The sequence below is a fragment of the Mizuhopecten yessoensis genome, unplaced genomic scaffold (genome assembly GCF_002113885.1).
Source record: "Mizuhopecten yessoensis strain PY_sf001 unplaced genomic scaffold, ASM211388v2 scaffold2249, whole genome shotgun sequence".
In the NCBI taxonomy this organism is placed as follows: Eukaryota; Metazoa; Mollusca; class Bivalvia; order Pectinida; family Pectinidae; genus Mizuhopecten; species Mizuhopecten yessoensis.
This window is the reverse complement of record NW_018404452.1, coordinates 718662-733233: the sequence shown is the minus strand read 5'-3', so window position 1 is coordinate 733233 and position 14572 is coordinate 718662. Positions and strand designations below refer to the sequence as shown.

At 40.4% G+C, this 14572-nt stretch overlaps 1 protein-coding gene across 1 annotated transcript in view; it reads right to left on the bottom strand.

Annotated features, from left to right (window-relative positions):
* Positions 1 to 14350, bottom strand: part of LOC110445354 (calcium-binding protein LPS1-beta-like) — a 26706-nt gene extending 12356 nt beyond the window's left edge. The window contains exons 1-3 of the mRNA XM_021489915.1: positions 13864 to 14350; positions 6655 to 6740; positions 5457 to 5639 (exon numbers count right to left, since the gene is read on the bottom strand). Coding sequence (XP_021345590.1) covers positions 5457 to 5639; positions 6655 to 6740; positions 13864 to 14004 — 410 coding nt within the window. The 5' untranslated portion in view covers positions 14005 to 14350. The remainder of the gene's footprint in view (positions 1 to 5456; positions 5640 to 6654; positions 6741 to 13863) is intronic.
* Between the last annotated feature and the right edge of the window lie 222 nt (positions 14351 to 14572).

The following is a 14572-nucleotide window of genomic DNA, read 5'->3' as shown; positions in this document are numbered from 1 at the left end:
GGACATGATATTGTGTCATCATAGGACATCTGGGGGTGTCATCACATGACATGATATTGTGTCATCACAGGACATGATATTGTGTCATTACAGGACATGATATTGTGTCATTAAAGGACATCTGGGGGTGTCATCACATGACATGATATTGTGTCATCACAGGACATGATAATGTGTCATCATAGGACATCTGGGGGTGTCATCACAGGACATGATATTGTGTCATCACAGGACATGATATTGTGTCTTCACAGGACATCAGATGTAGTCATCACAGGTATGAGGTGGTGTCATCACAAGACATGAGTTGGTGTCATCACAGGACATGAGATGGTGTCATAACAGGACATGAGGTGGTGTCATCAAAAGACATGAGATGGTGTCATCACAGGACATGAGATTGTGTCATCACAAGACATGATATTGTGTCATCACAGGACATGAGATTGTGTCATCACAGGAAATGATATTGTGTCATCACAGGACATGAGGTAGTGTCATCACAGGACATGATATTGTGTCATTACAGGACATGATATTGTGTCATCACAGGACATGAGATGGTGTCATCACAAGACATGATATTGTGTCATCACAGGACTTGAGATGGTGTCATCACTTGACATGAGTTGGTGTCATCACAGGACATGATATTGTGTCATCACAGGACATGAGGTAGTGTCATCACAGGACATGATATTGTGTCATCACAGGACATGAGATGGTGTCATTACAGGACATGATATTGTGTCATCACAGGACATATAATGGTGTCATCACAGGTCATGAGATTGTGTCATCACAGGACATGAGGTGGTGTCATCACAGGACATGATATTGTGTCATCACAGGACATGATATTGTGTCATTACAGGACATGATATTGTGTCATCACAGGACATGAGATGGTGTCATTACAGGACATGAGGTGGTGTCATCACAGGACATGAGATGGTGTCATTACAGGACATGAGATTGTGTAATTACAGGACATGAGATGGTGTCATCACAGGACATGATATGGTGTCATCAAAGGACCTGAGGTGGTGTCATCACAAGACATGTGATGGTGTCATCACAGGACATGAGATGGTGTCATCACAGGACATGAGATGGTGTCATCACAGGACAAGATCTTATGTCGTCACTGGACATGAGATGGTGTCATCAATTGACATCAGGTGATGCCATTACATGACATGATATTGTGTAATCACAGGACATGAGATTATGCAATCGCAAGACATGATATGGTGTCATCACAGGACATGAGGTGGTGTCATCACAGGACATGAGGTTGTGTCATCACAGGACATGATATTGGTCATCACAGGACATGAGATTGTGTCATTACAGGACATGATATTGTGTCATCACATGACATGAGATTGGGTCATAACATAACATGAGGGGGTGTCATCACAGGACATGATATTGTGTCATTACAGGACATGATGTAGTCATCACAGGACATGAGATGGTGTCATAACATGACATGAGATGGTGTCATCACAGGACATGAGATGGTGTCATAGATGGTGTCATCACAATACATGAGATGGGGTCATCACAGGACATGATATTGTGTCCGCACAGGACATGAGATGTAGTCATCACAGGACATGAGATGGTGTCATAACATGACATGAGATGGTGTCATCACAGGACATGATATTGTTTCCTCACAGGACATGAGATGTAGTCACCACAGGACATGAGATGGTGTCATCACAAGACATGAGATGGTGTCATCACAGGACATGATATTGTGTCATCACAGGACATGATATTGTGTCCTCACAGGACATGAGATGTAGTCATCACAGGACATGAGATGGTGTCATCACAAGACACGAGGTGGTGTCATCACAAGACATGAGATGGTGTCATCACAGGACATGACATTGTGCATAAAAGGACATGAGATGGTGTCATCACAATCCATGAGATGGTGTCATCACAGGACATGATATGGTGTCATCACAATACATGAGATGGTGTCATCACAGGACATGATATTGTGTCATAAAAGGACATGAGATGGTGTCATCACAAGACATGAGTTGGTGTCATCACAGGACATGATATGGTGTCATCACAATACATGAGATGGTGTCATCACAGGACATGATATTGTGCATAAAAGGACATGAGATGGTGTCATCACAAGACATGAAGTGGTGTCATTACAAGACACGAGATGTTGTCATAACAAGACATGAGGTGGTGTCATCACAGGACATGAGATTGTGTCATCACAGGACATGATATTGTGCATAAAAGGACATGAGATGGTGTCATCACAAGACATGAAGTGGTGTCATTACAAGACATGAGATGTTGTCATAACAAGACATGAGGTGGTGTCATCACAGGACATGATGTGGTGTCATCACATGACATGATATGATGTTATCACAGGACATGATATGATGTCATCACAGTACATGAGATGGTGTCATCACAAGACATGAAGTGGTGTCATTACAAGACATGAGATGTTGTCATCACAAGACATGAGATTGTGTCATCACAGGACATGAGGTGGTGTCATAACAGGACATGAGATTGTGTCATCACTAGACATCAGGTGATGTCATCACTAAAATTTTGGTGGTGTCATCACTAGACATCTGGCGGTGTCATCACTAGACATGAGGTGGTGTCATCACAGGACATGACATGGTGTCATCACTAAAAATCTGGGGGTGTCATCACTAGACATCTGGCGGTGTCATCACTAGACATGAGGTGGTGTCATCACTGGACATCAGATGGTGTCATCACTGGACATCTTGTGGTGTCATCACTAGACATCAAGTGTTGTCATCACTAGACATATGGTGGTTTTATCACTAGACAGCTGGTGGTGTCATCACAGGACATGAGATGGTGTCATCACAGGACATGATATTTTGTCATCACAGAACATGAGGTGGTGTCATCACTGGACATCAGATTGTGTCATCACATGACAGGATATTGTGTCATCACAGGACATGAGATGGGGTCATCACAGGACATGAGATGATGTCATCACAGGACATGAGATTGTGTCATCACAGGAAATGATATTGTGTCATCACAGGGCATAAGGTGATTTGATTACTTGACATGATATTGTGTCATCACTAGACATCAGGTAGTGTCATCACTAGACATCAGGTGTTGTCATCACCGGACATCAGATGGTGTCATCACTAGACATCAGGTGGTGTCGTCACAGGACATGAGATGGTTTCATCACAGGACATGAGATGGTGTCATCACAGGACATGATGTGGTGTCGTCACAGGACATGAGATGGTGTCATCACAGGACATGATGTGGTGTCGTCACAGGACATGATATTGTGTCATTACAGGACATGATATTGTGTCATCACTGGACATGAGATGGTGTCATCACAGGACACAATATGGTGTCATCACAGGACATGATGATGCCATTACATGGCATGATATTGTGTAATCACAGGACATGAGATTATGCAATCGCAAGAGATGATATGGTGTCATCACAGGACATGAGGTGGTGTCATCACAGGACATGTGGTGTCATCACAGGACATGAGGTGGTGTCATCACAAGACATGAAGTGGTGTCATTACAAGACATGAGATGGTGTCATCACAGGACATGAGGTGGTGTCATCACAAGACATGAAGTGGTGTCATTACAAGACATGAGGTGGTGTCATCACAGGACATGAGGTGGTGTCATCACAAGACATGAAGTGGTGTCATTACAAGACATGAGGTGGTGTCATCACAGGACATGAGGTGGTGTCATCACAGGACATGATATTGTGTCATTACAGGACATGATATTGTGTCATCACTAGACATGAGATTGTGTCATCACAGGACACAATATGGTGTCATCACAGGACATGATATTGAGATGGTGTCATCACAAGACATGAAGTGGTGTCATTACAAGACATGAGATGGTGTCATCACAGGACATGAGGTGGTGTCATCACAAGACATGAAGTGGTGTCATTACAAGACATGAGATGGTGTCATCACAGGACATGAGGTGGTGTCATCACAAGACATGAAGTGGTGTCATTACAAGACATGAGATGGTGTCATCACAAGACATGAAGTGGTGTCATTACAAGACATGAGGTGGTGTCATCACAGGACATGAGGTGGTGTCATCACAGGACATGATATGGTGTCATCACAGGACATGAGGTGATGTCATCACAGTGGTGTCATCACTGGACATCAGATTGTGTCATCACATGACAGGATATTGTTTCATCACAGGACATGAGGTGGTGTCATCACAGGACATGATATTGTATCATTACAGGACATAATATTGTGTCATCACAGGACATGATATTGTGTGATCACATGACATGAGATGGTGTCATCACAGGACATGATATGGTGTCATCACAGGACATGAGGTGATGTCATCACAGGACATGAGGTCGTTTCATCGGTTGACGGCAAGTTAAGTCATTGGGTTATAAGATTTTTCTTTTGAAAGCAATTGAAAACAAACAAGATCAAATTTTTTTGTTTACTTTTATTATCAAAACAAAACTTTCAAGTAATTCATTTTCTATTCAGTTGATAAACAAACCAGAAATGTCAGTTTAAAAACCATAAACATAATTCATAAAGTGTATGTCGGTTAATTATGGAATTTTTTGCAGATTTAATTTCTATCTAGTTCAGTTTGACAACTAGCAATTTCTGAAAACGCTTCCTTTAAAAGTTTTGATTGGTATTTTAGGGCCTGAATAAACGCAACTACAGTGTTAATTTGATATGATAATTAGATTATACAAATCCTATCAAAATAATATTTGGCGAAGAGACATAAATAAAATGGAATGTCACATAACAATGATTGGATGTACAAGTGACGTCACATATGACGTGATTACCTGTGAAAATGTGTCATCAGGCATTCTCAGTCATCATGAAATGCATGTCTAATGTTATGACTACTTTGAATAATATGATCAATTATAAAATGTACGGGCATTAGAATGCTTATATAAAATATGAAAATATGAGTTGAAGTAGTGCTAGTTAGTGATATGAACTTGGGAAGCGAAATGAGAAAATAGCTGCAAATCTAAATCATCAATCGGAAACTGTTGGACATTTTCAAATACTCGTTTAACTTACGGAAAGTGCCGACCGTTCCCGATTGCTATACAGCAGCTTTACAGCAGCCGTGAATAATGGACAAATATTTCACGTCATTAACAAATTCATTCTAATTCTCTATGTTCTCTGTTACTTGTATTTACATATGTAGCAACGATTTATAGCGAATGTAACAAGTCTGCTATTGAATTTGTATTTTTGAATGCAATAAGATTTCCAGTAAAATTAACAGTCACATTTGTCGCATTGGAATTACAGAGGAACTGGGATAAAGTTAGTTATATAGTAGACATTCCTCATGAGATCACGGTTGTTTTACACCATGGCCATAAACTCGTCTAGGCTGATGATTCCGTCGTCATTTGTATCAACCTTGGCAAACATTTTGTCGATATCGGCGTCACTGCAGCCACGGCTTTTCACCAGCTGTCGGACCTCGTCCGTACTGAGACTTCCGCTGTGGTCTTTGTCAATGTCATCAAACGCTTTCCGGAATTCTGCCCTGTAACAATATCAATACCTTCAGCAAGATTCATCAGTTAGGAAATATGTATTATCAAAGTTTTACTTCATACACAATGTACGTATTAAACGTGTCGCAACGTTTCAAGAACGACTGGTGCAACGTTTCAAGACCGACTGGTATCTTAGTCACGGTCTTGAAAGTTGCAACAGGGACCAGTCGGTCTTTCAAACGTTGCGGCACGTGGACGTTCTACCATCTTGCCACTGGCGATCATCGAGTCTAAACCTGCTACTTTTTTTTATTTTTCCTCTAAAGTCTCCGCCCTTGAAGACAACATTAATATATTTATAAGCCTTGTTTAGGTATCCGCTTTTGCCCAATCGGGAACCATCGGCACTTTCCGTAAACGACAAAGATTCCCGATTGACCGCTTGCCAAGAGCAAACAGCTTGTCACATGGAATCATTAGTAAGAGGATGAGACAAAACCCAACGGCCCTGAACAGGGTTTGAACCCAAGACATATAACTCCGAGACGCTCTCCTAATTGAGTAACCTGGTAACTGGCGATCTACAGATTGTTTTTAATGAGTTCCACTACAGCTACATGTACAAGGTAAAACACCTTCATCCAAGATGCTAAAATAGTAACTGTATACCGGGACACTTTCGCCCAGCCAAACCGTTTCGCCCTTCGCCCATTACACGACCGTCTACATAAGCAAAATCTATAGAATATAATCAAACATATCTTATCAAATGATGCATTACACTGTATTGCAGAGTGATACCAACATGTATTAAGACACTAGTTGTGAGTCAAACTGACAAAGAAAGATGTTCAGCTGTAGACTTATCCATCCCGTAGTCTATCTGTAAAAATAAATTATATAGACAACAAAAACATATATTGCACCATGTAATAAAGTGTAAATCTCTTGCGCCAGAATAAATTGTAAATCTAGATCATACTGTGTCTGGGTCTTGAAGTCAGGCTGATCCTAATGGATTTCCAATTTATTGGAAATAACATGAAGGACACTAGTACTTGCCTTCTGGGTTTCTTCATCATTTCTCCTAAGAACTCCTCTAAGGTGACTTTGTTATCTCCGTTTCTGTCCAGACAGCAGAACATATCCTGAAACCACATCAAAGTCACAATAAGTGTTGTGCTTTTCAATGAAAGCATAAATAATTGCTACAGTAACCGTTTAACCTTGAAGAAAATGTGACATAAACCGCGGCCTGTACCGATATCAAATCACTGTCACCTTGACCTTGACAGTAACATCATACAACACATCTATGCATGCAATAAGCAAAAGTGACCTTGACCTTGACGGTAACAACATATCACCCATATACATCTATTAAGTCAATGCAAAATTGACCTTGATTTAACGTGATTTAACACCTGCACATCAATAAAAAAGAAATAACATTTAATTGGTGTTTTGAAATGTGTGTGAAAAGCAACATGCCTTACGTCTTATATACATATGGATAATTCGGCACAAATGTTTGGAAGGTTCGACCTTTGACCAATTTGCTGTGATTTTCGTTTGGTGGTCGATGCATATTCTTGTTCATTAATTGCGGTCCTGACATCTGACCACTTGGTGTGACATGGTATTGTGGTAACTTGTGTAGGATAAACAGTCTTGACCAACAGGAATGTAAAATGGTTGATTAGACATTCTGGGAGCATTGTATTGATTTGGCCATTGACCCCTCGATTCATCTTGACATTATGGGCACAGACCTGTGTGTGGTACGCAACTGACCATATTTCATAATACTCCTAATTGCAACAAATCATCTTGTCATAAAACTCCAATATATCAAATTCCATCAAATGAATTTGACAGCCTTAATAGTTAGGTTCGGACGACACCAGAACGTACCGTCGGGAAGAATAGCTTTGCCTATATTGCCTGACTGACTATATTGTCAGACTATATTGCCTGACTATCATTATTGCCCGTCTATATTGCCTGATAACACTCTAAAATTGCTTGATGACACACCTTTACTTGGTGACACACTAGCATTGCCTGATGTCACACAAACATCGCTGGCGACACACTAGCGTTGCCTGGTAACAAACCAGTGTTTCCTGGTGACACTATCGATGCCTGGTTACACACTTGCGTTGCGTGGTGTGGTGACACGCTTATTTCGCTTGGCTACACGCTAGCGTTGCTACACGACAAACTATCGTTGCCTGGCTACATGCTAGCGATGTCTATCGACAAACTATCGTTGTCTTGCTACACGCTAGTGTTGTCTGTCGACAAACTATCGTTGCCTGGCTACACGCTAGCGTTGCCCCACGACAAACTATCGTTGACTGGCTACACGCTAGCGTTGCATGATTCCACACTGATATTGCATGGTGACTTACAATCGTTACCTTGTGACAAAACAAGCAATGTTTGGAGACGCACTAGCTTAGGATGGTGTCACACTAGCGTTGTCTAGTGACTTACTTGCAATGCATGTGACACCAGGCGGATATAGCTTGGTCCAAAACTACAACTGTCTGCATCTTAACGCCCTGAAATACATTTTAACCAAACTCAATATGCGCGTGCAATGTAAAATTGTATGTTTTTCTTTTAAAACTTTCTTCATATTTAAGTTTGTAGTCAGGACGACGAATTTGAACCATCCATGTACCCAGTACACACAATGACTTGCCGTCGTTGAGAAGCAAATTCCAGCAATGCCTAATCAAGACCTAAAATACGACTGCGGAAGTTCCAAGAGTGTAAGACATCAAAACCGATTCCAGATTCGATCAGGAACAATAACAAATCAGTTATAATGACCAACAACCACACGTAACAAAACAGCAGGAGCGCAAGGATTAGAGGCATTTAAAGCATCAATCCCTCCCAACAGGGATTAACCGAAGCTAAGTAACGCATGCGTACTTAACCCCCTCCGCATTAAAGCCATGCTGGTCTCTTTTGAGTATAACATATAGATAGATAGCCCGAGCTTCCTCTGGTCCTGACGCCAGACTTTTCGGGATTTATCATACCCGGCTCGACTGGGGAAAATCAAATTACCAACTCTGAGCTACAGAAGGATAAGGGGAGACATGATCGAGGTGTTTAAAACAACAAACAATACATACGATAATTGTGCAACGGATTTTGTGAAGATGTGGAAAGATTACATACATGTATTCTCAAGAATATCGAATCTTCCGGAAAATGTGGTATTAGCACCGACTGTATAAACACTTTTAAAACAGACTGGAAGAGCATTGAGAGAAGCAGGAACTTCTATATGATCCAAGTAACGTCACATTCATCTATTATTAAGTCATGATTTTGAGTCCAGTGAAGAGGATATTTATAGATTGATTTGTTTGGTTTTGGTTTGATTTTGTTTGACGTCCTATTAACAGCTATGGTCATTTAAGGACGTGCCTCCTTGTATGTTGTGTATGTGTGTATGTGTATGTGTGCTGGAGGCAAGGTATGTTGGGGTACTTGTCTCCTTGTGATAGCGCGTATCTGATGCCGACTTTATAGTGCTATCTCACTGAAATACCATGCCGAAGGCACCCAGCACACCACTCCGCCCGGTCAGATTATACTGACAACGGGTGAACCAGTTGTTGCCATTACCATAAATGCTGAACGTTAAGCAGGGAATGCTAACTACCATTTTTAAGGACTTTGATATGTCCCGGCCTGGGGACAGAACCTACTGCCTTCCTCACTTTGGCAAACGTTCAACATTAATGCCAAAAGGAAGGTATTGTCAAGCAAGGCGCTAGGAAATAAAAGGTATTGCAATGGGCGCAGCCGATTGATTTTGGTCGCTTTTGTGTCCATTACTCGCCTCTTACGATACACATACAGTTGGTAACAGCAGGTGTATTCTTTTTCATGTTCCCCCACCTGCAGAGGTTTGACAGATAGATATCCAACACCAGACATATATCTGTCAGAATGTTTAAGTGTAGTGTCAGGGCCAGAGAATGTACAAAGGATTAAGGTCGACTTCTAGCTTCGAGCTAGAGTGAATTTCCCTTTAACTCAGTGGTAGAGCATCCGACTGGGAACCTGGAGATCGAGTGTTTGATCCCTGGTGGAAGCACACTATTCTCTTTCCTGTTACACAATGTATTCTACGCCCCTCATCCAACAACCTTTGTTAGCTCCATGCATGTGACCACTAGTTCTCTTGTACACCACGAACTCTTTCTACTGGCCATGGACTGCTGCCAATACACCGGACATAAACAGAGCGTATACGGACCCATTGTTGAAGCGAACAATCAGCCGTTCATCCTCCGTATATTATTATCTATACCAGTTGACAAATATTCAAATTTGGTGAATATATTAAAATTTGTTTTTCAAAAGGAAACGGTTTTTTTATTGGTAGTTTTAATTTATATATGTAAATAGAGATTTATCTGTCTCACTAACTGCCATTAAAATTCCACGTCGCTATAATTTGCAACATCCAGGTGTACTCCGCTTATACTAATGAGATTATTCAGAGCTCACAGGTAACAAACATGTATACATGTATCTATGTCGTAAGGGATTTTTTAAAACTATTTCTAACACTGAAAAATATTTTTTCATCTAATGAAATATTAAACTTCGTCGCATTAAATTGTCTTGTGCGTCAGTGATGCCAGATTATCTTTACTTTAAATGACTTTTTTGTGGGTATAAAAGGATAAATAAGCGTCCTACGCTCCTTGTATTAAAACCGATATCTTTTGTAACGATATCGACGCTTCTTATAACGAAATAGACGTTCTTTGTACTGAAATCGACTTCTTCTTGTACTGAAATCGACGCTCATTGTACTGAAAGCTATACCCTTGTACTGAAATATATACCCTTGTACTGAAATTGACGTTCCTTGTACTGACATTCACGCCCTTTGTACTGAAATCGACGACTGTTGTACAGAAATGGACGCTCCTTGTACTGAAATCAACGCCCATTGTACTGAAATCAACGCACCCTGTACTGAAATCAACGCTCCGCTCTTTGTTTTGAAATCAACGCTCCGCTCCTTGTATTGAAATCAACGCCTTTTGTACTGAAATCAACACCCCCTGTTCTGAAATCAACGCTCCGCTCCTTGTACTGAAGTCGATACGCTTTGTACATTATGTAAAATCGACGCGCTTTGTACTGTTTCGAAGCCCTTTATACCGACACGTACGCTTCTTACACACGGGGGTAATCCCGATACTTGCTATATGGTTGGTTGGTTGGTTGAAGGGTTTTTCGCCTACATGATTCCGCCCTTACGGGTTTCATCTCACTGACGGAAGTCGTTGTTCTGTCGGCGTGAGGGAAGTTGCCTTCCCTCAGGGGGTGGGGAGAAATCCCCCATACTATATCCTATCCTTATATTTTGATGAAATTTGGGAGACGACTCCCTGGTCCGAAATGGTTGATAGGTGTGTCGCGCCGGTTGTTGCAACTTTCTTGTTCCTTACTAGTGTTTTCATCGTTGGAGGGAGGTTAAAAATGGCCAAGATAGCTTATATTAATGTATATATATATGAAGAAAAAAATGTATGTTTGAAAGGTGTATTTATTGCATATATTCATGTTTTTATAGGGAAGTATATATATTATGTTTGTTATGTACAAGGGGTCTCTAACTACCGGTTCGCTGTTTGGATTACGTCAGAGCAAAAAGTTGGTTTTTCGCCAAATACGGCTTACGGCAGAGAAAAAATCTCCTTTAATTGGAAGTGTTGCGGAAAAATACAAGATTACGTAAGTATAATGATGTGATATAAGCAACAAAGTTGAAACAATGATAACACAAAAGCCTGTTGAAGGTATTGATACTATCACATACACGTGTCAAAGTAGATTTAATACTTCGATAATGAATATTCTGACGTAATACACAAATCGACGTGCGTTTGATATGAAGATGAATAAAACGATTCCTCGTGTCATTGAAATGGAGTAAACAGTTACACTTATAGAACGAATAATACTATTATTATCAAATGTATGAATTTCTCACATGGACATTACATTTGTTCATCAACTGCTTTTTAATACTGGTGATACGGATAACGAACATGCTCAATTGTAGTTGATACAGCATGTCTGTCTGTCTGTCTGTCCCTAGACATTTTTGTCCAGACAACTCCTGGACCAATTTCAACAAAACTTTCTAGATATGATAACTATCACCTGGATTTGTGCATCCAGTTATTCTCTTTTCATTCTGACCACCTGAAATTGTGCATCCAGGCATTATTTTGTTATTTTGAGCATTTCTTTTATGGAGTAATGGCCTTTTGTTGAAAAATCTTTGTTGGGACAACTTCTCCAAAACTACTGGGCCGATTACAATGAAAGTGTTAATATAATATAACTACAATCAGCTGTGGTGCATCTATGTATTATTTGTTCAATCTGACCCTTTATTACGGAGTAATGGGCCTTTGTTGAAAAGTATTTTCCAGACAACTCCTCCAAAACTATGGGGGCAATTTCAACGGAAGTTTTCAGATATGATAACTACCCCATGATGAGATATGGCCCTTTCTTCAAAAATCCTTGTCCTGACAACTTTCTCCTAATCTACTCGGCCAATTTCAAAGAAAGTTAAGAGATATGGTAATATAACTGCCCCCTGACGTTGTGCATTCAAGTAGTACTTTTTCATTCCGACCCTTTTAAAAGGAGTTACGGCCCTTTGTTGAAAAAATCTTTGTCTGCGTCCTTAACTATTATTGGGCCGATTTCAATGAAAGTTTACAGATGTGGTAATTACCCCCTGATGTCGTGCCTCTTTATTTCTGTGTGAATGCTGGAGATGTATTGTGTTATGTTTGTTGTGTGATCGTGCTTCCAACAGTATCATTTATAGTGCCACCTCACGTGAATCCTACAGCACACATATATACCGCAACATCCACCCCACCCCCTGGGCTGTAAGAGTTGTGTGGGCAGGAGAAACACAGTTGAATAAGGACAATAACCATGAAACAGGCTATTACAAGTGTTGGGAATCAGTTTTAATTTCGTAATGGAAGATTGGTGTGTGATCCATATCATATAGATTAAGTTTGATAACATTCCGACAAAAAAATACCTTTTTAAAATGAACGTGTTTTTCCTATGACAATATTTAAGGATTAACTTGAATATATTTTTCATATTATGGAGCTATAACACAAAAAACCGGAGTGTATTCGCGGTTTATTTAGAGTACACTCCGTTATAATTTAATCTACTATACACAATCCCTGTGGAAATCCACTTTTATTGATGGACTCTTTTCTCTTAGAAATTATTTCGCCGCTGTATCAACCAATCAAAAGCGACGTTACAAATGGCGACGTCATTTTTTACGTTATGGGATGATAGCATAATTTTTTGAGCCAATGGAAATGCTTGTTACAAGCAAGATTAAATTATATTGGGATATGTATTGCAATATATTCATTCTGTATTGCAATACACCGTACTCCACTCTAGGCGCATTGTGCCACCCCTAATACTCAGAATTTGCCAAAGAAAATGACAGTACTACGTTACATGTATGCATTCACAAAATTTTGGAGCTCGCTCATACATAATCCCACCGTGTGCGACCGGTCGGTATATGTGATCCGACTCAACACTACTTGTATGTGTGTTTGGGACTGTGGCCAGTGTGGGCGTATTGATACTGTTACATTATAGTAACATAGACTCATGTTTATAATATTGTGCGTGATGACTCGACAGGCATGACTGTCCACACAAGGAATGTAGGTAAACGTTCATCGAAAGTAGACCGGGCTAGAACTATGCAGGATTTCAACTGAACTTGATATGGCTGGCTAAACAAAAACAAACATATATGAAAGTCTAATTCGCCTCGTACACCTTTACAAAATATAAGTGTGTAATTTATTGACATCGGTGTACTATATTGTGATGGTAATACTATAATGTTTTGTGTCGGGGCATATTGGTAATGTTACATTTGATAAAATTTCACACTTTTAAGGGGAATATACAATTAACCCATTCAACCATAAAGTCACATTCGAATCGTACCAAAGACTGGCCGAGTCCAGTTTAAATATGTAGGGGTGAATTAGTTAAAACATCCTTCGCTCTGGCAAAAAAAGCATCTGAAATTAAATTCCTACACAAAGATACCGAACGCGTTGAGAAATACTAGTTAACTATCAACACCGCATTATAACTTCTAAAAAATATAAAAAGGGAGTATGGGTTTCTAATACTTACCGCCAAATCCCTGTCGGAAATATCTTCGCCAAACTCATTGATGACCATTCTCTTAAGCTCCCCCGGCGTTACTTCCCCATCGTTGTTCTTGTCGGCCTTCCGGAACACACCTGTAAACTTCGCTTTATCCTCCTGTGCCATCGTTCGTTTATAAACAGCACCACAAACAGCTAAAGAATCGACACACGAGTTGGTTTTACCGTCCTCTGCGTGAGATAAACGCTCGGACAATTTCACTGGTCGGTCGTTGCTTGCAGAAGTATGTCTGTGATATGTGTACCGCAGCTTATGAATGGGGAGAGTAGTAAGTTAGAGTGACGCAAACTTGACACGCCCACTCGTGAACCTTGGTTTGGCTCCAGGTTTAAACCGGTTACCGTGGCTACTGTACATTGTCTGTAACTTCGTGACAGTTGGTGAAACTGACCCACACACAGACTTATGAGCTATTGTCACTTACTTCATGTGTGTATGTCTGTCACGCTGTGTCACGTCATAACACAGGTAAACATGACGTTAAACCACTCGCTAGGGGTTTTCCTTGTCTATGGACTTGAGCAAGTCTACTATGAGTTGAATGAGCCTCAGACTTAGCTCAATAAGGAGACATAAAAGTAAATATCATAAAAATTCATAACCAGTCTACTGACACTGAAACTAATGACGATTAGGGTGTCTGATCTCAGGGGCCCGACACATGACTATAGTC